The 26,109-nt window shown below is 47.8% G+C and overlaps 1 protein-coding gene across 2 annotated transcripts in view; it reads left to right on the top strand.

The window, feature by feature from the left end:
- TFCP2L1 (transcription factor CP2 like 1) overlaps positions 1-26,109 on the top strand; it is a 59,345-nt gene that overhangs the window by 9,929 nt on the left and 23,307 nt on the right. For both annotated transcript variants that reach the window (XM_081796386.1, XM_081796385.1), the window contains 4 exons: positions 22,117-22,193; positions 22,726-22,831; positions 23,515-23,621; positions 24,865-25,017. In XM_081796386.1, the coding sequence (XP_081652512.1) occupies positions 22,117-22,193; positions 22,726-22,831; positions 23,515-23,621; positions 24,865-25,017 (443 nt within the window). The remainder of the gene's footprint in view (positions 1-22,116; positions 22,194-22,725; positions 22,832-23,514; positions 23,622-24,864; positions 25,018-26,109) is intronic.

Here is a 26,109-nt window from a genome sequence, read left to right as displayed (position 1 = left end):
GCACTTCCGGGAGCGATACCTGCCACCTGGTACTCCTTATGCAGTTCTCAGGATGAGTGTGTGAAACTTGGAGGGGAGACAACTTGTGGAGGAATGGAAGGGGGTAGAAAATGCCTCCTTGAGCAGAAAGCATAATCAGTTGCTCTTCCCCTCCCCTCCCCCCCTTTCAGGCTCTCCACCCACCCACAGTGACCTGACGGAATGGCCAGGGAGATAAGAACTCTGGGCGGGGAAGTCTTGTCTTCCAGCTCCAAGACCAAGAATGAATGGCTGCAGTCTTTTGACCAGCTTCTGCTCTAGGGGAAGTCACTTAATCTCTAGAAGCCTCAGTTTCCTCACCTGTGGGATGGAGATGGTTTCATTTTTGTGTTGCTCTTGAGAATTAAGTGAGCAACAAGAATCTGGCAAGTGGTAAGCAGAGTTATGTGTCCCCTGTCCCCAGTTTTTTTATTAAAAACATTTTTTTATTAATGTTTATTTTTGAGAGAGAGAGAGAGGGAGACCCAGAATCTGAAGCAGGCTCCAGGCTCTGAACTGTCAGCAAGGAGCCTGATGCGGGGCGTGAACTCACAAACCGTGAGATCATGATCTGAGCCGAAAACAAGAGTTGGACGCTTCACCGACTGAGCCGCCCAGGCGCCCCTACTTCCGTTTTTTTAAATAATTCTACCCAGCACGTCAGTGAGCCTTCATGTTCACATATCTTTGTGCTTAAGCAGGGGTGAGACTATCTGCAGGATAAATATCCAGAAATGGAATTGCCAGCACAAAATTTCAATAGATATTGCCATACTGCCCTGCAGTGAAGGTGCACTTATTTTTACTTGTGTGAACAATAAGTACTAAATAATTGTTTAGTTCTCCCTGCCGTATCATCTGTCCCTTGATTCGACCACACCTGGAATATAAAGTCCTCAAAGGCAGAGCCCTGGTTCACTGCTGCTCCTAGTTCAGTGCCTGGAATACATGACTTCTTTGAGTGAATGAAGAACCTCCATTCTTCTGTACCTTTGCCAAAACATTTTCACCTCAAAAACCTTAAAGTAGGGGCACCTGGGTGGCTCAGTCAGTTGAGCGTCCGGCTCTTGATTTTGGCTCAGGTCACGATCCCCAGGTCGTGGGATCGAGCCCTGCTTTGGGTTCCATGCTTAGCATGGAGCCTGCTTAAGATTCTCTGTCTCTCTCCCTCTGTCCATCTCCCCTGCTTGTGAGTGCACGTACACATACATACTCTCTCTCCCCCACCCCCCAAACCCACTGAAAAACCCACTTAAAGTAATGGGGAAAGCATAAGGTATTTGTGCTGTAATATTTGTGTCCTTAATGATACTGAATACGTATTTTATTTTTGAATGTTGTTTTTAAGTAATCTCTATACCCAATGTGGGCTCCAACTCGCAATCGTGAGATCAGAAGTCATATGCTCCACTGGCCGAGCCAGTCACATGCCCCTGAATCTGTATATATGTTTTTTGTTATTTGGTTTTTACTATTCTGTTTGCTTTTCATGTGCTATATACCTATTTGTCAAGTGGGCTTTTTATCCTTATTTATTTGTATAGGCTCTTTGCATATTTGGGATAACGCGTTAGAAATATTTTTCCACGTTTTTGTTGATTCATTCTTCATTCATTTGTTTGCTTGTTCTTTCTTTTACATAATATAGGTTTTTACAAATTTTCATGGGATCAGGGGGTGCCTGGGTGGCTCATTTGGTTGAGCATCTGGGCTCAGGTCATGATCTCGCAGTTCTGGGGTTCAAGCCCTGCATCACATTGGGCTCCGCACTAACACGGAGCCTGTCTGTCTCCCTCTCCCTCTGCCCCTCCCCAGCTCATGTGCTCTGTCTCAAAAACAAATCAACATTAAAATTTTTTTTTTTTGTGGGACCAGGTTGTTGGATTTTGCCTTGATTCGTTTTGTCCCATTCTTCATATCCCATTTAGGAAATATCTTCTCTACCTCAAGATTTTGATTTATTCACCTGTTTTTAAAAAATGTTTTTCCCAAGTCTTTGACACTGTGGCATTTGTGCAGGTGTGTAAAGAATGAAGTAGGAATCCACCTCCATTACTTCCCAGGTAGACATCACGTTGTCCCTCCGTAACTTATAAATATGGAGCCTTCACGTAGTAGAGCTCTGTGCAACCCTAAAAAGCATTAGGCAGATCCGTGCATTCATCCATGAAAGATAGCCAGCATGTGGTGTCAAGGTTAATAAAGTCTTTCCCTTTCTTGGTAACATCAGTTTGGATGACTCTATTCGTTATCCTTTCTTAGTATCTGGGTGGCAGATGAAAAGCTGGGATGTGCCCGGGTTCTGGTTCTGGCTCTCTATTCTTTCCCAGCTTACTGAACCTATTTTCAGCCTGTGCTTTCTACAAAAAACAGAACACCCCCTTCGGGTGTTGTTTGGAGAATTAAATGAGATATTTGTTGCTGTTTTTTGTTCTTGCCATGCATGGGTACTTTACTTTGGGTACATAAAATTTAGAAACCGCGTAACATAGGTTAAAAAGAAAAAAAAAAACCTCACGGAACAAATGCTTTCCCAATAGTCAATTCTCCATGATTAATCAATGAATGGGTATGGTTGTTGTCGATTGGTTCTTTGTTTCTTCATTGTTTTTAAAATCATGGGCGTTTATTGACATGAATACAAGGTTAGTTGGACAGATTGTTCATCTCAGCTCAAAGCATATAGAAATGATTTTTAATGTTTCAGAGGTCTCCTGGTCATGTCAAACTTTAGTGGACCAATTAAGTTAAAATATAACACTGTACAGTCTACTTCCAGAGCGTCCGATGAACTAGGAATGATATAGTCATAAGAATTCTCTTAATACCGTCTATATTCTGGAAACACTATATTAGAAATGAGAACAATTCTACACCAGTTCAGTAACCTGGTAAATGAAACAGGCCTCCGTCAGAGTTAATTAATTACTTTTTAAAGTTTATTTATTTTGAGAGAGAGAAAATGAGTGACGGAGGGGCAAAGAGAGGGGGAGAGGAAATCCCAACCCATCTGCACTGCCCGCATGCCGCCCGATGTAGAGCTCACAAACCCAACCGTGGGATCATGGCTTGAGCAGAAACCAAGAGTCAGCTCTTAACTGAGCCATCCAGGGCCTCTAGAGCTAATTTAAAGAGAGAAGACACCTCAGGTGACCTGCTGTGCTTGTAGATGTTTAGAGATTGGCTTCTGTGAATCTGAATCCAATCTGCCCATCCCCCTGTGTTCCTCCCTCACAGCTAACCCCTCCTGCTCCGATGGGGGCCTGATGACTAAGGGGATGTCCTGATCTATTTAAAATGTAGGTGTTCTTGTTTTTCAAGCGTTGGGAGGCCAACAGATAAGGAGACAATTACCATTGAAAGATAGCTCCTACTCCTCAAGAGAAGGGAGCACACCCCACCATGCAGGGGGGTACCAGAGTCCCTCAGGAGGCAGAGAGATTGAGGGGAAAAATCTGGATGGGAGCCTTTACTGTGGTTTCTAGGAGACGGAATGGGCGAGGCAGAATAAATATGTGTAGGAGTAGTTCTGGGGCGTAGGGGCTCTCCCAGCTCTGGTACCCAGCTGGAGTGGCCTAGTCAGGAGAATAGTGGCCTGGAGGGAAAGCTCTGGGAGGAGGTGGTTGGGGTGTGGTCTGTGGCTTGCTCGGTTTGCATATGAAAGCCACACACAAAGGCTAGTTATTTATAATCTGAGAACTGTCTAGCCCTAGGAGGGTTTGCGTCAGCAAGGCCCCAGATACCAAAGCATCCGGAAGCATGATTAACTAATTAATTGAGTTTTAAAATGTTTATTTATGTTTTGGGGGGGGAGGGGCAGAGAGAGAGAGAGAGAGAGAGAGAAAGAAAGAGAGAAAGGAAGAGGGAGGGAGAATCCCAGGCAGGCTCTGCGCCCTGGGCAGACCCAGGGCTTAGTCTCCCTACCCTTGACATTAGGACCTGAGCTGAAATCAAGAGTCTGCCGCTTAAATGATCAGGGACCCCAGAAACATGGTAAATTTAATACGTGACCTTGGGCGCTGCCCTGGGCTGCAAGTGGAATGGTGGGCACAAAGGAGCTATGTGAGAAAAGCTACATTTCAGACTTAGAGTCAGCCAGTTTTTTCTTAGTTGTCTGAGCTTCCTCTCAGTCTGCACAACCACCGCAAACTTTCTTGAGCCGTATTCTCACGGGAGCTGGTCTCCCTTTGCTCTCTCGGGGCCTTTGACCGTCTCCCGGTAGGAGCCACAGTCTGGATGTGCAAGCCTGATGTTTCCATGCACCTGGGGAAACCTCCCTGTTTCTCAGCAGTAAGTTTCCTCCTCCATGGTTTTCTGCAGGGTTGCATGTCCTGATCTACATGCACTCGGGCAGTGTAGACTTTGAGCAGCGGCTCTTTGAATCTCCCTTGCTACCTGTGCATTTCCGCACTGGAGAGCTGCCTGCTCTGGTCGCAGACCTTTGATTTGAACCTCAGGCGCTTTGTGCGCTTAATTTTTGTTACGTCACTTATGAAATCCTCTGTTTCTCTCTCTAGACTTTGTAGGGAAACGCGAAGAGCATCTCTGAGTTTCTTCAAAATGACCTCTCATCGTCTTGGTATCTGTCCTGTGACTCTTTGATGTCAAGGTGCTGTCATTCGGGTAATCTCTAGGCAGAGCCGGGAGTGTGTCATCTCAGAGATTTTGGCTGGTTTCCTTTGTCATCACTGTCCTGTTCCCTTTGTGTGTTGTTCTGCAGTCACTTTATTCTTTTTTTAAAATTTATATCCAAGTTAGTTGGCATATAGTGCAACCATGGTTTCAGGAGTAGATTCCTTAGTGCCCCTTACCCATTTAGCCCATGCCCCCTCCACACGCCCTCCAGCAACCCTCTGTTCTCCATATTTAAGAGTCTCTTATGTTTTGTCCCCTCCCTGTTTTTTATATTATTTTTGCTTCCCTCCCCTTATATTCATCTGTTTTATATCAAAGTCCTCATGTGAGCGAAGTCATATGATATCTGTCTTTCTTTAATTTTGCTTAGCATAATACCCTCTAGTTCCATCCACGTCGTTGCAAATGGCAAGATTTCATTCTTTTTGATTGCTAAGTAATACTCCGTTGTGTATATATATATATATATATATATATATACACACACACACACACACACACACACACACACATACCACATCTTCCTTATCCATTGATCCATCGATGGACATTTGGGCTTTTTCCATACTTTGGCTATTGTTGAAAGTGCTGCTAGAAACATTGGGGTGCATGTGCCCCTGCGAAACAGCATACCTGTATCCCTTGGATAAATTACCAAGTAGTGCAATTGCTGGGTCATTGGGTAGTTCTATTTTAATTTTTTGAGGAACCTCCATACCGTTTTCCAGAGTGGCTGCACCAGTTTGCATTCCCACCAGCAATGCAAAAGAGGTCCTCTTTCTCTGCGTCCTCGCCAACATCTGTTATTGCCCGAGTTGTTACTGTTAGCCATTCTGACAGGTGTGAGTGAGGTGGTATCTCACTGTGGTTTTGATGTGTATTTTCCTGATGACGAGTGATGTTGAGCATTTTTTCATGTGTCGGTTGGCCATCTGGATGTCTTCTTTGGAGAAGCGTCTATTTATGTCTTTTGCCCACTTCTTCACTGGATTATTTGTTTTTTGGGTGTTGAGTTTGATAAGCTCTTTGTAGATTTTGGATATTAACCCTTTACCTGATATGTCGTTTGCAAATATCTTCTCCCATTCTGTTGGTTGCCTTTTAGTTTTGCTGATTGTTTCCTTCTCTGTGCAGAAGCTTTTTATTTTTGATAAGGTCCCAATAGTTCATTTTTGCTTTTGTTTCTCTTGCCTCCAGAGATGTGTTGAGTAAGAAGTTGCTGCGGCCAACATCAAAGAAGTTTTGCCTGCTTTCTCCTAGGGATTTTGATGGCTTCCTGTCTTACATTTGGGTCTTTCATCCCCCCCTTTTTTTTTTTTTAATTTTTTTTAATGTTTATTTTTTGAGAGAGAGAGCACAAGCAGGGGAGGGGCAGAGAGAGAGGGAGACACAGAATCTGAAGCAGGCTCCAGGCTCTGAGCTGTCAGCACAGAGCCTGACGTGGGGCTCGAACCCACAAACTGTGAGATCATGACCTGAGCCGAAGTCTGGCGCTTAACCACTGAGTCACCCAGGCGCTCCGGTCTTTCATCCGTTTTGAGTTTATTTTTGTGTATGGTGTAAGAAAGTGGTTCGGGTTCATTCTTCTGCATGTCTCTGTCCAGTTTTCCCAGCACCACTTGCTGAAGAGACTGTCTTTATTCCATTGGATATCCTTTCCTGCTTTGTCAAAGATTAGTTGGCCATACGTTTGTGGGTGCAGTCAGTCACTTTATTCTTTTACCTGCCCTCTTGAGCATCTTTGTGGGCAAGAAGCTTTTTAGGCTCTCCCGAAGCTGACCATTTTTTTCAAAACCAATCACTATTTCTGTCAGTGTTCAGCATTCTTCTGGGATATTTTTAAGGTGTCTTTGGCCTCAGTCACTTGGGACCAGAAGGGTTTTGATGCCTCTGCCAGCGACCATACCATGTCTGTCCTCGCGGACGAGCCATCGTTACTCCATAGAATGAAATTTTAGGGGACTCGCTTTTCTGTTCTCTCTCGAGGAGGTCTCCCATACCCCTGGTGAAAAGGTGGACTCGTTCGTATCTTTGTTGTGTGCTGCCGAGCACAGAGTTTGCAATGCCAGAGGACTGGCACCCCGTTGCAGGAGGCTCTGGGGGCTTCTGTAATGCATCCAGTCCACTCACTGCCTTGACGTATTCTTTAACTTGGGCAGAAAGTCTTTTGTTTTCCTGCAAAATACCTTGGCTTTTTACTGTAAAAGCAATCAAACCAGCATGTACCCAAATTCCCGGGGAAACCTCAAACAGACTTGATCCTAGTGCCCATAATTCAGACAGCCTCATCAGAGCACTGTGCAGCTGTCACATGGTCAGCAGCAGTGACATTTATGTGGTCATCAGCAGGCTCTCCCTGGCACCAAAGGGCACTGCTGCCGGCCAGGGCCCTGAATGTCTTACCCCTAAACCATACAAGCAGTAGGCAACCGGGACAGACCATCAGGCTGAGGGGACAGGGTACCCAGAATGAATAAACTCTGGTCACTGCACAGGTGGACAAAAGTTTATAATTTGTATGGTACGTCATACTTAAGTGCTGGGTGTATCACTGGGTCTCAATAAACGTTAATTCCCTTCTGTTAAGTTTGGCTGTTTTCCACAGCTGTTTGGAAGGGAGGAGAGCAGGAAGGGAGGTCAGGGTAGGACCAGCTTAATCTGGTCTCTGGATTGATTGATTGATTGATTTATATTTATATTTTGTTTTTTTAGATGTTTATTTTTGAGACAGAGTGTGCGTGTGGGTGTGTGTGTGTGTGTGTGTGTGTGTGTGTGTGTGTGTGTGTGGGAGGGGCAGAGAGAGAGAGAGAGAGAGAGAGAGAGAGAGAAGGAGACAGGGACAGAGGATCCGAAGTGGGTTCTGAGCTGTCAGCACAGAGCCTGACGCAGGGCTCAAAATCACGAGCCTTGAGGTTATGCCCTGAGCCAAAGTCAAGACGCTCAACCAGCTAAGCCACCCAGGTGCCCCTGCTCTCTGTTTTTAAATGGTTTTATTGGGATGCAGTTCACATACCATATAATCCACCTACTTAAAGTACACAATCCATGTTTCTTAATATATTCAACTAAATGGATCATACCACCACCACTATTAATCTTAGAATATTTTTGTCCCTCTTAAACTCTGCACCTGTTAGCAAGCAGACCGTCTCCATTTTCTCCTTCCTCCCCACCTCCAGCCATAGGCAGCCACTATCTACTTTCTATCTAAAAATTTGCCTGTTCTGCATACTTTCTGTATAAAGCATTATACAAATGGTGGTCTTCTGTGACTGACTTCCTTCTCTTAGCATAATGTTTTGTTTTGTTTTGTAAAGATTTTATTTTTGAGTCCTCTCTCCACCCAGTGTGGGGCTGCAATTCACAACCCCAAGATCAGGGCTCGCATGTTCATACCAGGCGCCCCTGGTATGTTTTCACGGGCCATCCGTGTTGTAGCATGGATCGGAACTTCATTCTTTTTCATTGCCATGTAACACTGGTGTGTGGGTGGGCCTTATTTTATTTGTCCATTCTTTCGTTAATAGACGTTTGGGTTGTTTCCACTTCTTGGCATATTATGAATATGCTGCTATGAATATTCATGTACAAGTGTTCGCGTGGACCTGTATTTTCATTTCTCTTATGAATGTATCTAGGGGCAGAATATCTGGGTCATATGGGGACTCCATTTAAATATTTGAGGAACTGCTAGACTGTTTTCCAAAGCGGCTGCCCCATGTGCTAGCAGCATACAGGAGGATTCTAGTTTCTTCACCTCCAGCACTGGTTATTGTCCATCTCTGTGATGGTGTAAGGATAGGATGGCTCTTCTGGTGGCCACGGTGGCTGTCTGCTGCCATGTCCCCTGGCATGGAGCAGGGGACCTCAAGGCATGGCCACAGCCTGGCCGCAGAAGCAAACTGAAGCCAGAGGCTCGAACGCCATGAGAATTCTCCGCCTTTCTTGTCTGTTCCTCTCTGGGGATCTGCTTTATACTCTTTCTGCCTACCAGCTTCCCGGCTTCTGTGGCCAGAGGGCAGACAGTAAGGCCCACCAAAAGCTCCTGAGAAAATAGGCCCTCAGCCCAGCCACCCAGAGGGGCTGGTGTTCTCATTCCCTGCCTGTGGTTTGGCATTCCCAGGGCAGGAACCATTGGCCAGGCCAGGTCGCATGCTCACCTGCCAGGATGTGGCCAAGAGCCGGGCCCTCTGTAAGCATGGCTGCTCCCACCCTCTCCCTTTCTCCACCCTCAAGCAGTTCCTTGACATGGTCCCTAGGTGCTTGCTCTTCTGGAAGGCCTGACGGTGAGGGGAAAGCACAGACGGGGACTACAAAGTCCTTCAGCTTGCCAGAGGCTGAGAGAGAAAGTGGGGCTGCCCCAGGGCCAGAATGTTGGGGGTTGGGGTAGGAGTGACCAGGAACTCTGGCTCCTACCTCCAAAATCTTGGCCAGTAAAGGGCATGTGGACACGTCAGCCCAGGATATGGTGCAGGGCAGGTCTCGGAGGGGAGGGGACCGAATGAGTCACAGCTCTGACCTGATCTTTGAGATTTGGTTTTCTACTCTTTACTGTTCTTTGTCCTAGTAGTTTACCATTCGTACCCCTGCCACCTGAGCAGGAGGGGACCTATCTCTCCACACCCATATCTGGACTCTATGTTTTCAGCCTTTTAAACCTTTCTAAAATGCATATAGAAAATAAGCTCCTTATTTTAATTGGCATTCACCTAATTTCTCATAACTGTTACGAGTGTAATTGAACATCTTTTTATATGCTTACGTTTCTTTTACAAAAGACTGGCGGTTTATATCCCTTGCTCATTTTTCTGTTGCCATTTTGCTTGTTGCTCTGCAAGAACCGTCGTGTTAAGTTGAACCATAAGCAGTTACCACTTACTTTAGCTTACCATTAAATTCACCAGTTAAATTGAAATGGGTTGACAATCTGTAGTTACTTATTGTTCATTTTAATAGAGTAAAGATTCAGTGTAGCACTGTGGCTGGACGCCAGTTCAACATACAAAAATCAGTGAATTTCCTATGAACCAGCAATAAACACACAGGAGACAAAATAGGAAGAAGATAGGCCAATTCCTAGCTTATGAGCATGACCATTCCTGGGTCCCCTCGAGGTCTGCTGTCCACAGTTGTAGGTGGAACTTGGGAATCCAGAGCATTTTGGGAGGGAGAAGAGAATAATTTTAGATTTAAGGAAAAGTGTCCGAGGGGATGAAGAGATACAAAGTGTCAAAAATTGTACCGATATTCTATACAGCTTCCCATAATGTTAACATCACATGTACACATGGTACAGTGGGGCACCTGGCTGGCTCAGTCAGTGAAGCATGCGACTTTTGCTCTCGGGGTCGTGAGTTTGAGCCCCACAGCGGGTGTAGAAATTATAAATAAATAAACTTTAAAAAAATAAAGAACCTCATAAGCTTTCTATAGTTTTCAGTGGAAAAAAAAAAATAAAGAACCACGGCACAGTGATTGAAACCAGGTACTTCCTTTGGTGCGATGCTCTACATCTCTACTCATCTTGCATTTTACCACTGCCTCTGTTGCTGACCTTTTCTGCTCCAGGATCCAATCCAGGATCCCACATGGCATTTTGTTGTCTGGTTTTCTTAGTCCCCTGCAACTGGTGATAGTCCCTCAGTCTTCTCTTGTCTTCCATGACCTTCAGACTTAAAGACTGCTTACTGGTTAGTTATTTGGTAGAATGCGCTCAATTTTGGTTTGTCTGATGTTTTTATTTTTTTTATTTTTTTTTTAATGTTTATTTTTGAGAGAGAGACAGAGTGTGAGTAGGGGAGAGTGAAGGCAGAGAGGCAGAGTGGGGGGGTGGGAGTGGGGCACAGAATCTGAAGCAGGTTCCAGGCTCTGAGCTGTCAGCACAGAGCCCGATGTGGGCCTTGAACCCACGAACTGCGAGATCATGACCTGAGCCGAAGTCAGATGCTTAACTGACTGAGCCCCAGGCGCCCCTTGTTTGATGTTTTTAAATAATGAGATTGAGGTTTTGTTTTTTGGCAAGAATGCCACAGAAGTGACATTGTGCCCAGGCTAGTGTATCCTGTTAGGGGTTCATGATGCTGATTTGTCTCATTGCTGGTAGTGCTGGCCTTGATAAGTTAGTACGTCGGCCAGGTTCCTCAGCTGTGAAGTTGGTATTTTTCCCTTTGTAATTAATAGATACCTTGGGGTGGAGGAGATGGTTGGAGACTATGCTGATACCTTGATTGTCCTCAAACTTACGCCCACTCTTAGTTGATCCTTTGGTTGATCGTTTTTGCACCAATTTCTACTGCAGCATTTGCTTCGTGGTGATTTTCTTTATTTCTGTTTCTACATTTAGTAATTGGAATACTACTGTCAGAAGGAGCTTTTTCTTCTCGACCGTTAATTTATGCACTCACTGATCTATTGCATGAGTACGGACCTGTGGATGTTTATTTTACTCTCTGGGTTAAAATTCAGCATTATTGTTTCTGAGCTCTTGTCCAATTTGTGCCGGTTGTGGCTAGTGGGGGCTCCTTCCGATGGGCCTCCGTGACACTTGGACACGCCTCTCTCCTTTTTCTGAGCCTGCTCTCACTTTTGGTGCTACAAGATGAGCCTCTTGCATTTTGCCTGCTCTGGCCCTGGAAACAGCCCCTTCTCTAAAGAGTTTCTAGGACACGGACACCTTTACTCTGTACGTATGCACACATACTTCCTGTGTGTGTGTTCGGGATCCATTGTGTGCCGGGCATGATGCCTAGTCCCTGACACGAGTGGCTGTGAGGAGGTTAAGTGCCCTGTCCAAGGTCACACAGGTGACAGGCCATCACGATCAGGACCTGGGTGTGTTGATGGCAAAGCCTTTTCGCAGAAGCCTGCCTCGTGTCGACACATTGGCATGGTAGTGCCCACGTGCAGGTGATGAGACAAACTCCTGTGCGGGACACGGTGTGTGCGGTGTTAATGCTTCCTCCACCTGCTCTTGCTACCCGACGGCTGGCGGTCAGCCCTCCCTTCTCAGAGGTAATGACGGCCTCCATTATGTTTTATATGCTATTAATTACCCAAAGCAGTAACTGTTGGAAAGTAAACAACCTTTAAATCTTGGCCGGCCCGGGCAATTGCCTCCTGTTCTTGGGAACACTGTGATCTGGGCAGGAGGCCCTGCACCGGGTTCCGCTCACTGGGCACAGCCGCTCCTGAGGGAGCGCCTGGTGGGCACGGCCTGGGGGAGGCCAGCAGGGCTGGGCCTGCTCTGGGCAGCAGGGGTGTCCCCCACCTGCCCCCCCCCCCCCCCCCCACGGTGGCAGAGACACTCAGGTAGCCCTGGTGGGGTCGCCCCAGGGCGTGTCCCAGTGTGGCTGCCTCCTGGCTGTGTGACCTTGGGTGGCCGGGTCACGCGGTGCGCAGAGCTCTTGTGAGGGCTGCAGGAGTCTGTCTGTGCAGCACTGAGTGCAGTGGTCAGTGCATGAGTCGGGCTCAGTACCTGAGCGCATTTCACGCCCTTTCGCAAATGCTAATCGTGACTGGTACTGGTTGAACACTTACTGCATGCCAGGCTGCAAGTACGTTATCTCATTCAGTCTCCCAACCACTCTGCAAAGGACATTTTGCAGATGAGGAGGGGAAGATTCAGAGAAAGTCATGAACTTGCCAGGATATGGGAAGGTCTAGGCTCAACGCCAGTGCATCTGACCTGACCCCGGCTGCCCTCCCCGTTCTTGTCTTGGGCCAGGCCACAGGCTGCTGAGACTTTGCCATTCACTTGCAACGTCACCTTGGGTACATCAGTATCTCTCTGGGCCTTGGTATCCTCCCCTCTAAAATGGGCACAGTCATAATGCACTGTGGGTTGTCAGGGTGGGCTCTCAGAGAGACGCTGGGCACTCCCTGTGTCTGCCCTTGTGTGCACGTGTTTGGTGTTCTGTTTATTGGATGAAGTCTGTTTTCCCCAAATGCCCATCTGTCTGGTTGGGTTTTGGGTACTGGCCTGGCACTGGGAAAAAGAATACCAATCATTGTTGGGCATCTGTTACATGCCTGGGACAGTATGAGACACTCCCTACTGTTTGTTTCATGTTTTTCAAATTCACATGTAATATATTTCTAGTTTTCAACAGCGTTAATGCTGAAGATGTATATAATTTAAGAGGGAAAGGTCCTTTTCTGTCAACTGTTAGATACGTATATTAGACTCAGAAATATAAGGGGGCATGTATAACAGTTAAAAATAAAAGTGCAGTTACATCGTGAACATGTTATTCAGCAACTTTTTTGATGGGGTATTTGCATCATAGACTGTGTGTATCCACAGTATTGATGGGTATTGTCAAAATACCCAATAGGCTGTGATATTATCTGTCCCACCTCTAGTGTGTTTGAGAGTCCACGCCCATATTTTGTCCTTTGGGGATGCTAGCAGTCGGTTAAATTTTTGCCAGTCTGATAGATGAAACTCGCATTGCATCATTGCCATTTGGCATTTCTTTGACCATCAGGGAGGCTGGGCATCTGTTCATGTTCTTCTTGGTGTGACTGACTAGTTCCAGCTCTGTTAATTGCTTTAAGGAATTAAAAAAAAATTTTTTTTTAATCTTTATTTTTGAGAGAGAGAGAGACAGAGACAGAGTGTGAGCAGGGGAGGGGCAGAGAGAGAGGGAGGCACAGAATACGTAGCAGGCTCCAGGCTCTGAGCTGTCAGCACAGAGCCCGATGTGGGGCTCGAACTCAGACACCATGAGATCATGACCTGAGCCAAAGTCATACGCTTAGCCGAATGAGCCACCCAGGCACCCCTGCTTTAGTAAGGGAACTTAATATCAAATTCTGCCACCATTAATTCTGAGCCTGTCACATGCCACTACTGTACAAGAGGGTGGAATGTGAATGTGTGTGTGTGTGCGCGCGCGCACGCGCAACTCTGGTTCAGGTAAACCAGTAGCTGGCCTGTCCTCAAGAGCTTCCGGTCTAGCTGAGGACCTCCAACTTAGGCATTGTGCAAGAAAGCCACGGGGCAAAGCTGCGAAGCATCAAAAGAAGTTGGGAGGGAGGGAGAGGGAGAGGTCAGCAGAAAGAGTGAACATTATATAAAAACTCGAATGTCAATGTCTATAAATAAAGTTTTATTGGACCACAGCCACACCCATTCACTCATGTGTTGTGTATGGCTGCTTCCTTGTTCCAGTGGCAGAGTCGAGTAGTTGTGACAGATAACCTTATGGGCCACAAGGCTGAACATAGTTACTATCTGGCCCTTTAGGGAGAAAGTTGGCTGATGCCTGGGCTAGAAGGTGTTAGATATTACGGGCTGTGAGGGACGAGGGAATGAAGGTCTGTTGAGCACTTGTCTGGAGTGGGTGCAGTGTAAAGTGCCCGATGTATATTTTCCTTGGAAGAGAGGTTGCTTTTGTATCCCATGTAGTCCTTGCCCTCCTTCTTCCATTTCTGGTAGTGCTCCTGCAGGGTGGAGGTGAGCAAGGGCAAAGGGGCAGGGCGGAGGGTGGACATAGTCTTAAGGGTGGGGGAGAAGGAGGGTTCTACACCCCTTGGAATGGCGTCTGGGCCCACTGGGCAGGGTCCTAACCATTCTTGGGGAGGGTGGCCCAGTTCCCTACTGAGCCTCAGCTGGGCCCCCCCCCCCCCCCCGCTGCTTCCTGGGAGCTAAAGCTGGAGTGCCAAGGTGCTAGGGGTCACCAGGGCTCTGCTGGTTAAGGTGGGGAGGTGGATGTGAAGACTGTGACCGCCCCTCCTCCAGCTCAGGCCATTCCTGGCCTGGTGGCCACCTGCTGACGGCTAGTTTACATCACCAAGTGCCAACCCTGGGGCTCCTTCCCTTTTAGCCTTTAAAAGACCTTTAACTGCTCCAAAGTAGAGGGTGGGGGCTGGGGATGGTAGAGGGCATTGCCCTGAAGACTTTGGGGGAGGAAGGACCACCATCCCCTGGTAGGGCCCTGGTACATCTGCCTGTGTTCTCACTACAGGGGGGGCGGGGGGTTGAGATCCAGCCAGAGACCTATGTGCCGCTCTCCATTAGGGGCGCCTTCAATCCGCCAACAGCCTTCTGCCCCTTAAATACCGGTGTCGTCCACATTTTCGAGACCTGGAAACTGAGACTCACAAACGGAGTGATTTACCCATTAGTGAGTGGTGGGTCCGCCTATGACCCCAGGCTCCAGACACGTTCCCAAAGTAGTTTTGGGAGCTTGCAGAAGAACACTGGCAGATGCTTATCTCTGTAATTTTTCAGTTACTGTTTGTTTCCGGTATGTGATTATGATTGTTCTGTATGCAGCTCTGACACACTTTTCGAAACTAAGTTTAAAAAGTGAGTTGATTAAATAAATAGCATCCTCACTTACAGGCAGTTTATTTCAGTGGCAGAATTGTGGGGTAAATGAGGGTGGTGAATGCTGTCCCCGCTAGCATCTTGGTACGCCCTGCATCCAGCGTGTCACTGGGCACGGAGCGGGTGGCCGTGGGGGATGCAAGGGTGACTGCTGAGTAACGGAGCCCAAGGGACCCTCCCTGTGAGGTGGGGGTGGGGAGTCAGAACACACATGACCGAAATGCAGTGCAGATGACAGCTGGCTCCCAAGTGTCCTGCCTCCACCCCGTTGTGTGTGTGTTTTAATTTCAGATCGATTGAGGACTACAGAGAAGAAGAGAACACATACTCGTGTGCCCAACACAGTTTGCAACCTTGCCAAATTTGCTCCTGATTGTCCCTCTTTCTAATGCTGTTGCCTTTCTTCCCTCCTCAGAAGCAAAACCACTTGTGAAATTGGCGTTGGTTTGAAATGTTGGTGTTGGTTTGAATGTCCACGCAGATTCTTAATTTTTTTACTGCCTTGCGTAGTTAGCTATCAAATTAATGGCATCATTTTTTGTGTCTTTTTTTTTGTTAAAATTTTTTTTTAATGTTTATTTTTGAGAGGGAGGGAGACAGAACATGAACATGAACAGAGAACATGAACATGAGAGGGGCAGAGAGAGGGGGAGACACAGAATCCAAAGCAGGCTCCAGCCTCTGAGCTGTCAGCACAGAGCCTGACGCAGGGCTCAAACTTACAAACTGGGAGATCAGACCTGAGCTGAAGTCAGACCCCTAAGCAACTGAGCCACCCAGGTGCCCCATCACTTTCTGTGTCTTTAAACTTAATATTAAGTAGTTTCTTATGTGTCACCAGATACCTTTTTTAAAAAACTTGTTTATTTTTAAGTAATCTCTACACCCAACATGGGGCTTGAATTTACAACCCCGAGAGTAAGAGTTGCATGCTCTACCCGCTAAACCAGCCAGGTGCCCTTACCATATACCTTTTTTGCTTACTATTATGACTCTGAGATTTCTCCATGTTGGTGTGTGTCACTAGAGTGCTCATTTTAAGTGCTGTGTGCACTTCCATTCTAAGTCAAATAATAGAATCAACGTATCTCTTTTCGTGGTGCTGGATAGATAGGTTGTTGACAGTTTCTCCCCGTAATGAGCGATGCCACAGTGAGCAAGTTTTGTCTGTCTCCTGATGTACATGAAGAGCTTCCTTAGGATATGCTTTTAGAATTGGATTTGCCTGACTGAAGGGTTTGTACATCTTTCATGAAACCTTGTTGCCAGACCCTTCTCCAAAATGGTTGTATCAGTGTAATGCTTCCATCAGCAATGCCCAAGAGTACCCATTCTCTACCTTGTAATCGGCACTTGATATCATCCGACTGTAATTTTTGCCCCTCCGATGGATGGAAGATGGTATCTTACCTTACTTTGCGTCACCCTGCACACTTGTAGAGACCAGCATCTTTTCATGTGCATGTTGATCATTTTCTCTTGCCGGAGAGTGATCATTATGACCCAGTTTTCCAGGTCAATCCCCACTTGTAGAGACCGTGTAATTATTAACAGCACCCTTGGCGTTTTCAAAAGTGTCTGGGTATAAATGTTATCATGGTTTTCCTATATAATATAAAGGGCATCTTTTTTCCTTTGTGTATTTGTGTCTACTTTAAAAAAGATCCTTTCCTACCTCATGGTCATAAAATAATCTCATATGTTTTTCTAGAAACGTTAGGTTTTGCTCTTATTTTGGTTTTCATTAACTTAGAATTATTATATACGGTATGAGGTAGCCGTGTATTTTTTCCATATGCATAACCACACTCTTAAAAAGTCTGTGTCTTTTCTCACTGTCATAGATCACGTTTCCAAGTGTCTACAAGTCTATTTCTGGCTTTTTTATTCTTTTAGTCTGTTTGTTTCCATGCCAAATTACATGATTTTAGTGATTATAACCTTATATCTTCAGAGCATTTTATTTTATTATTATTTTTTATTTTATTTTTTAAATTTTATTTATTAATTTTTTTTAACGTTTATTCATTTTTGACAGCGTGAGCAGGGGAGGGACAGAGAGAGAGACACAGAATCCGAAGCAGGCTCCAGGCTCTGAGCTGTCAGCACAGAGCCCGATGCGGGGCTCAAATCCACAAACCGTGAGATCATGACCTGAGCCAAAGTTGGATGCCCAACTGACTGAGCCACCCAGGCACCCCCCCTTTTTTTTTTTTTTTTTTTTTTTTTTTTTTAGAGAGAGAGAGAGAGCAAGCACGAGTGGGGGAGAGGGGCAGAGGGAGAGAGAGAGGATCTTAAGCATGCTCTGCACTCAGAGCAGAGTCTGACACGGGGCTCAATCCCACGACCCTGGGATCATGACCTGAGCTGAAATGGAGTTGGGTGCTCAATCGACTGAGCCACTCAGGTGCCCCCGGAGTTATTTTAAATGGAGCGGTATTTTAAATGGAGTGTTTCAGGGAGACTAGTTTGTCATGAGGAAACAAATATCAGACCTCATGCAACAGTGTGGTCACATGTCCATTAGACTTTGAAGGTGCATCTTGGTTTAGCAGGTGTATAGGATATTAGGGATTTAAGCCTTAAAGGAAGGGGAGGGTTTAGGTGTGTGGGAGAAGGTCATACAATAAGATGAATATAAAGACATTCAGGAGGAAACATAAAGTGGACTCCTTGAATGTTAGAACCAGAAGGGACCTTTGAAGCCACTAGAGACTGTATGCGGTAGTTTGGCTAAGTGATCAGTCTTTGGAGTCTGATAAGCCCAGGTTTGATCTTCACCAAGATTCTTAACGTCTCTGGATCTTAATTTTAATTTCCTCATCTATAAAATGGGAGCAGTGATGGGTTTTCCTCATAGGACCGTTGGGGGGACCAAATCCAATAATGCACGTGACAGGCTTGGCCATGTCCTGGCATGTAGCCGTACAGAAACTGAATGATAGTTACTTATTATCCTATTTCCTTGATTCTAGGGCCAACTTCTCTTTCTTTTGCCACATTTTACAATTTTGGAATTAGAACAGGCTTTTACCTTCATTTCCTGTAGTGCTTGTTTTTCTTCCCAGGTTGTTTAGAATGTGGGAAACAGAATATTTTATAGACCAGGAATTGGGGCCAACATGCTGTATGCAGAATCCACCCTCCAAGTTGATTTGGTCATCCTAGGAATCCTCTCTCTTGTTGATCCTAGAGAGAAGAAGGAAGGGGAAAAAAAACCCATCTTAACTTGGGATGGGGATATATACCGTGACATGCTGTAGCAAACTGGTACCTCCCAGGAAAGAGAGAATCATGTAGAACTATAGATGTCCCCCGCCCAGTGAATGACACCCACCGGGTAGGATGCGGTAGGATCTGGAAACATTTAGTGTCTGCTCCTGGCTGTGCCAATTGTGCCCAAGTCAGGGAACCTATGCCCCCTCCTCTCAGTGGGGCCCATGACCCCAAGCTGCCCGAGTCACAGGCTGTCTGACCTGTGCTGAGATTCAGGTGAGTGAACGCCTGAGCAGATGCTGCCACCACGGGAGCACCCAGTGACTGGGAGCTGCCAGTTACTGTCCCCCGAGGCACGCCTCTCCCCTCCTGCCAGCTTGCCTCAGTTTTGCTTGGGATCGCTTTCTCATTCATTCATCCCCTCCGCTCTAGAAATCCTGTGCACTCTTCAAAGTCCATCTTGAATGTCATCTCCTAGTCCAAACCTTTTGTCACCCTTCCCCCCCCCCCCCCCCCCCCGTCACACCCTCATTCTCTGTGAGTATTGCTCAACTTTGGATCTCTGTTGTCTCTTAAGGAGATTTTCCAAATTCTGCCTTATATGACTACTTTTCCTACGTGGTGTGATGTAGCCTGGAAGACTGCTAACCTTCGAGGGCAAGAGTGTGTCTTAGTTTTGCAAACCCTGTGTGTAGTTCTGGCACAGAACAGCATCGCAAAGAGTATGAAATGACATTTAAGCACACACTTGCGGAATATCTACTGTGTGTCAAACAATATAGTAACCAGCGGAACAGATGTACTCTGTGCCCTCATGGAGCCTGCTTCCTTCCCTTGGCTCTCACTCATGCCCTGAAATGATGCTGGCCAAGCAGAGAGGTGCCCCTGTGCTCAGGCCAGTTCAGCTTTCATGACCTCGCTGATTGGTGTGTGAGACCACGGACAGTGGCCTTCTGATGGCGCTGTGTGAGAGCTGGGCTTGGGGAGGTCGGTCTGGCCCCAGCGTTGGCGTCTAGGCAGGCATGGGAGAGAGGTGCCCCGGAGTGTGTGTATATGCAGGAGGAAGGGATAAGGACGGGAGATTGGAGAGGCGGTTGGGGAAGCACGTGGGTCAGACCTCGCAGCAGGTGGAAGAGGCTGTAGCCCCAGACCCAGGGCCCCACTTACTAGCTCTGAGCCCAGATTTCGCTGCCCCTTCTGTTCAGGCTCAAAACGGCCCTGCATGGGGCAGGAGGGGAGCCTCGGTTTGCTTGAGCTGGGGCTGTCCTGCAGAGCCTGGGGTCAGTGCTAATTGGGCCCTGGGGCACCTGTAAACCCATAGTGATGACCGCTTGGGCCTCAGGCCTCATGCCAGAGCTGGCTATGTTTTCCGCTTTCCCTCGGAGAAGGTGGAGGATGCTGGAAAAACCAGTTAGGGTGTGTGAGGCTCCATTTTATGTTGCTGTTAAGGGAGTGTTGGCTCCAGAGCCCGGAAACGTATATTAAAAATCTGGCTCTTTCAGAAAGCTAGAAGCATTGGGTACGTCAGCAAGTGGCATCTCCCGGACTGGTAAGTGGGCAGGACAAGAGTTTGGGGCTTGCGCCTCCCCCCTCTGATGCGAAGGGCACATCGTCCTGAGTGGTAACTGGGGCTTAGTGCATCACTGTGCCCCTTGGTCCCGTCCCAGAGGCTGGTAAAATACCAAGTGGGCATTTCTGTGCTTGGCCGGCCTCGTTTCCAGGCCTGGTGGGAGCCGTGGGAAGGAGCTCCGTGGCACACAGCCCTGTGTCCGTCCTGCTCACTTCCGAGTCCCTGCGATTCACGTGGTGTCGGGCAGTACTTGTTGTAGGCGAATATTTGGAAGCAATGATTTAATCTCATATTCTTCGCCCATTCTGTTGTTCATTGCAGGGAGGATGAACAACTTTGTGGCTGCTTTAACAAATTACTACAAACATGTTGGCTTAAAACAAAACAACAGAAGTTTATTCTCCCAGAGTTCTGGTGGCTGGAGGTGGGAAATCTGATGGGCTGTGCTCCTTCCGGGGGCCTTAGGGGACCAGCCAGTCTTTGCACCTTCCGGCTGCTGGGGGCTCCAGGTGTTCCTAGATCTCCAGTCTCTGTGCCTCTGCTGTCACATTGTCTCCTCTCTGTCTCCCGCGTGTGTCTCTTATAAGGACACTTGTAATTAGATTTAGGGACCTCCGGATAATCTAGGAGTATCTCCTCATCTCAGTATCCTTAATTTAATTGCATCTGCAAAGACTCTTTTTCCAAATACAACATAACATTCACAGGTTGTGGAGATGAGGGTATGGACAGGCCTTTTCTGGGAGGTGGCAGCGTTCAACCCACCCCCAGGGCTCTTAGGGTTTTTCAAATCATGGCCGTTGTAGCTATTTTAAAGCTGCTAGCCGCTGGGTTTGTGCTGTTTGCAGTCAAGTTGTGTGTGTGTGTGTGTGTGTGTGTGTGTGTGTGTGTGTGTGTGTATAAAGAGAGGGAGAGAGGGAGAGGTGGGTTTTAATATAGGTAGATTTCCATTTTCCCCAGTTTTAGTTTCCGAAAGTCCTTCCCTATTGAGTGTTAGCTAAGTATGATTTATGTTCACATAAAACCTTAAGAAACTGGGGGCTCCTGGGTGGCTCCGACAGTTGAGTGAGCGCCTAACTCTTGATTTCGGCTCAGGTCATGATCTTGCGGTTGTGGGATTGAGCCTCTCTGTTCTGAGCGTGGAGCCTGCTTAAGAATCTCTCCCTGTCTCCCCATTCGTACTCTCTCTAAAAAAAGTAAAATAAAAACCAACCTTAAGAAATTTACTGTTTAGTCCAGTGGTAACTTCTTTTGATATTTGCTGTGAGGTGAATACCTATAAAACCCAGAGAAATCCGAGTCAGGTCTGTAGTTTGGTGAATTGCATGTGCCGTGGTCAGTTTCCTGCTTTTGCTAATGAACCGTATTTACCTGGATGCCACCACTGGGGAAAACGGGGGACAGGCACTCAGGATCCTTCTGTTCTACATTTGTAACTTCTTGTGGGTCTATCCTTATCTTAAAAAAAAGAATCAAACCGCCAATCGGATTTACCAATTCCAATCATCGAATCATTTATTCTCTGTTAATTTGTAAAACATCCTTTATTAGTTGTGAAATATATTAGGGTGTTTTAGAGTTGTGGTTATGCTTATTTACTTTGGGAAAAATTGACATCATTTGATATATGGTCTTCCTGTCAACGAATATGGCACGTCCTATTTATTCAGACTATATTATTTCCTAATAAAACGTGTATAGTTTCCTTCAGGTTATTCGTAGATGCGATTCATAGATTCACATTCTCTCTGTTACTGTGGATGAGTCTTTTCTCCACGTATGTTCTTCAACCAGCTTGTGCTGGTTGGAATCCCCACACCCTTTAAATACATGAAATTCTTTTAACTTGGGAAAATGCTTTTCATTCTGCAATTAAAGACAATGTTTAACAGGCTTTTACTCGTTCCTTTAACCTGCTCTCGGGAACGGTATGGTCAGTTATTTACTGTAATGTGGATTTGGGTGAGTGGCTATGTTCTCCATCCAAGTGAATTGGGGGGGGGGGGCGTCCTTTATGAAGAAATGTTAAGTTACGTTCCGTAAATTTAATGTTAACTCCGTTTTGTTGAATTCTGTTTCTTTGAAAATTGTGGAAGTGCGGTGTCTTGGGGTACACATGGTGTGCTACTTGGGGTGCCCTAGGTGCAACCAGGCTGAGTGGACAAGCTGGGGTGTGCAGTCCAGAGAGTCCATCTAAGTTGGCCACGGACTGACGCCTCTGCTTTGTCGCCTGGGGCCATAAGGCCTGGGTGGCCACTCAGGAGGTCAAGAAGGCCTCTGTCTGGGTGAACCCCAGATTTGAAAGCACTCAGAAATGGAAAATGTATTGTTAACCCCCCTCTAGGTCAGTCTTATGAAATCAGGCTGCTGGAGAATCGGAAGCTGGGAGACTTTCAAGATCTGAACACGAAATATGTCAAGGCAAGGCTGTGGGGCCGCCGTCCCTCCCCAGGGGTTGGTTGGGGTCTGGGAACCTGGGCTTGCCGAGGATGGGGCTCAGGAGTGGCTGGGAGGTTTGGGGAAAGCTCCAGAGTGGGAATGGGTTCCTGTTCCCTGGAGTGTGTTGTCTCAGGGGCCAGGGGCAAGCCGGTGGCACTGAGGACCAGAGGGGCCTGGGCTGATCGAACGGGCTCTGGGTTGGGCAGACTCAGGTTGGAGCCAGGCTTTGCCACTTACTGAACTTCCCTGAGCTGTCGTTAGCTCATCTGCACAAAAAGGTATATATGCACGTGAAGCACTTAGTAATCCTGGAAAAAAGGGTCGCCATCATTTTCACTGTGTTATTGGGGTTCTGAGCGGGGAGAAGCACGCAGAGCTTGCGAGCAGGGAAGGGAGGCTCCAGCAGGAGGGGCCTTGGTCTTGAAGGGTAGGAGGTTTGCCCTGGTAGGTGCTTCCTCTTGGGTCCTTGTTGGCCTCACACCTGGCTGTCCCCTCCCGGCCTCCCCTCCTCCAGAGCATTATCCGAGTGGTTTTCCACGACCGCCGGCTGCAGTACACGGAGCACCAGCAGCTGGAAGGATGGCGGTGGAGCAGGCCCGGGGACCGGATCCTGGACATCGGTGAGTCCCTTGGGCTAGGAGGGGCCCAAGGCACTCCAGGCACATTGGGGTTCTTCCTGGATGCTATCGGACTCATGCCTGTGGGGGACACTTCAGTGCGCTATTGCCTTGGGCAGAATGCTGTGGGAGCTGGCACAGGTGACCGTGTCCTCAGGCCTGCCCTCGGGACTTCCTCTTTCAGTGGCATGAGAAGGCCACTCCGGGGATTGCCCGGAGGCTTTGCAGAGGGTCCTGCCTTAAAGGATTGTGATCTGTGATGGAGGGAAGCTTGGGTATCACGGAGACGGGCAGCAGAAACTGAATTTTGGAGTCTTAGGCACGGATCCCGGGGTCTTTTATCTATAACCCTGGCAGCCATTTGGGTTTTGGAATTTAGAACTTAGAATGACACCAGGGTGCGTAGACCCCCAAGCTGTGCGGAATGCCTCCAACAGGCAATCAAGCACACTGATACTTCTGCAGCAGAATAGAATGACTGGTCACACGAAATGGGACAAAGACTAAATAGCTTCGTGGCACTTCAAGTCGGGCTTTCTGCCAAATGGGTCACGCAAAACGTACTTTTCAGAACTTTTGGCATTTCAAATGGTGGTTAAGGCATTTGGACCTGTAATGAGAGTCCTTCCCTAAATACTTGGGAGTGGCTGACACTTGCACTTTTGTGTATGTGTATGTGTGTGCAGATATTCCACTGTCTGTTGGTATCTTGGACCCCAGGGCCAGCCCGACCCAGCTGAACGCTGTCGAGTTTCTGTGGGAGCCTTCGAAGAGAGCCTCTGCATTCATTCAGGTAGGCGGGGGAGCGGTTGTCCTCTGGGGAAGCCAGGAGTCTTGGGGCCCACGTGTAGTTCCTCAGAACAGTCCACCTGCAGGGCCCTGCTGGGCTCCTGTTCTCTTTTGCAGGGACATACCCCGAAGGGGAGGGGGTGCAGGAGTGTTGCCCATGCACAGAGCTAGCTGGTCCCTGGGGCTGGAAAAGGACTTGGCATGTTGTAGAACCCTGGGTGGAGTTTGCTTATCAGTATATAAGCTTGCTACAAAATAAGCATGTCTTGGTGTACAGAATATGAAATAAGATTTTTTTCCATGATAGTTTCTAAGATTAAATTATTTAGTGGTCGGGCCCTGGTATGCATTCAGGGGCATGGCAGGGCCGCTGTGCTTCTGGGCTGGCACAGGCTGTCTCACTCACTATATGTCCCTTTCTGAGCCTCTTTGTTTTTCCACCTGTCTTACAAATCGGACAATGAGCATAAAGTCATTACTGTAGTATCTGGTCCATAGTAATTGCTCAGTAAAAGTTATGACTTTTGTTTTAAAACATAATTACAGTATTCTTACTTTATTTAATTTATTTTTTTAAAGTTTATTTATTTGGAGAGAGAGAGAGAGTATGCATGCATGCAGCAGAGGGGCAGAGAGAGGGAGAGAGGGGGCTCAATCTCATGAACCATGAGATCATGACCTGAGCCGAAACCCAGTTGGTTGCTCAACTGACTGAGCCACCCAGGCACCCATCTTACTATATTTTAAAGTCACTATTACAATAGTGTTGTATTGCCACAGTAATACATTATTATAGTATTATAGCGTTAAAATAATAAATATACATTGAGTGTGGTAGGTACTTAGCAGAAACACAGAGATGGTTCCAGCCCCCTGGTCATGCTTCTGGCCTGGCCCCAGGAACCTGGACACCAGGGCCACTGGGGGCTTAGCTATGGTCCCACCTGCTCTGCAGTCTGTGGGGTCTGCCTGGGGAGAGAAGTGAGGGTGGGGCTACTGGGGTCCGTGGGCCTGAGCAATGGCAAGGACTTCGCTGGTCAGGCAGGGCCCCCAAGGTCAAGGGACAAAGGTGGGAGGGCGTGTCCTTTATAAAGCGGGACGGAGGGCCATTGGCCTGGGGAGAGCGGGGAGGCTGACACAGATCTGCACCTGACTAGGCAGGATGGAAACCTTCATTTGGCCAGGGGCACTTGCGGAGCCCAGGGCCGGTCCCTCTTCTTGCTTCTTGCCCATGTTTCCCCTTCCAGGTACACTGTATCAGCACAGAATTCACCCCGAGGAAGCACGGGGGTGAGAAGGGGGTGCCTTTCCGAGTACAGATTGACACATTTAAGCAGAACGACAATGGGGAATACACAGAGCACTTGCACTCCGCCAGCTGCCAGATCAAGGTGTTCAAGGTAGGACATCCTTGCCACGTTCCGCCCGGGGTCACACGTGCCCACGGGTCCCTGCCTGCGCTGGACAGTGACGCCAGCACGTTGACCTGTGCAGTCGCCCTGGAGGCCCAGCAGGGGGCTTGGCGTCCCTGTAGCCCGGGGCTCCCGCCTGGATTCCTGAAGAGCCCGAGCAGTATGTCTTGGGGTGATGGGCCTGGCCACTGTGGGTGTCCTTCTGCGTGTGGCACCTCCCGTCTCCCATCACCACAGATGGCCGTGCCCAGCTCTACTTTGTAAGAATGTCTGGACTTGAACGTTTTTAGGTTTTTGTTTTCCTCCCATGCACTTTGTAGCTGGCCACAGATTCCGTAGTTTGATTCTCCTTAAACTCAAGCCAGGAGGCCCCTTGCAGGAATCCTGGCCACAGATGTTCTTACCGAGGGCCCGAAGCCATGTCACTGTCTGCAGTGGCCTCCTGTCAGAGAAAGAAATGTTTTTGGAGGTACCTCCTCCCTTGTCCTTCCTTGCTCACCCCCTGCAGTTGCCCGTTACTACTTTTCATCTCGGTCTGGACCGATACTTCCCAACGATGATTTGTGGCCGGTGACGCAGCTGAAGGTCCTGCGTGGCCTGGGGAGATGCAGGGTCACGACGGAGCCTGTGGCACCCCCAGGGGCGAGGGCGGGCGGGCTGTATGGATTGGGACACCTTGGTCAGTTAGCATTGCCGTGGTAGCACCCTTCGCAACCCTGCTTCAGGATCGGGACTCCTTGAAATCAAACCCACTCTATCGGTTGCCTATTGCTGCTGTAACAAATTACCATACGTTTAGGGGCTTAAAGCCACACACATTCACGATCTCCCAGTGCTGGAGGCCCGAAGTCTGAAAGGGTCTCCTGGGCTCAATTCCTTTCCGGAGGCTCCAAGGGAGGAGAATCCCTTTCCGTACCTTTTCCAGCTTCTAGAGGCCTCTGCCTTCCTCGGCCTGTGACTTGTCCACCTGTCTTCAGAGCGAGCGAGAGTGGCCGGGCCCTTCTCGCCACACCTCTCCAACCTCCTCTCCTCCCTTCCTTGCCCACTTCTGCGGCCCTGTGGTTATATCGGACCCCCCGG

This window comes from Panthera onca, chromosome C1 (assembly GCF_046562875.1).
Source record: "Panthera onca isolate mPanOnc1 chromosome C1, mPanOnc1 haplotype 2, whole genome shotgun sequence".
In the NCBI taxonomy this organism is placed as follows: Eukaryota; Metazoa; Chordata; class Mammalia; order Carnivora; family Felidae; genus Panthera; species Panthera onca.
This window is presented reverse-complemented; position numbering and strand designations above follow the sequence as displayed.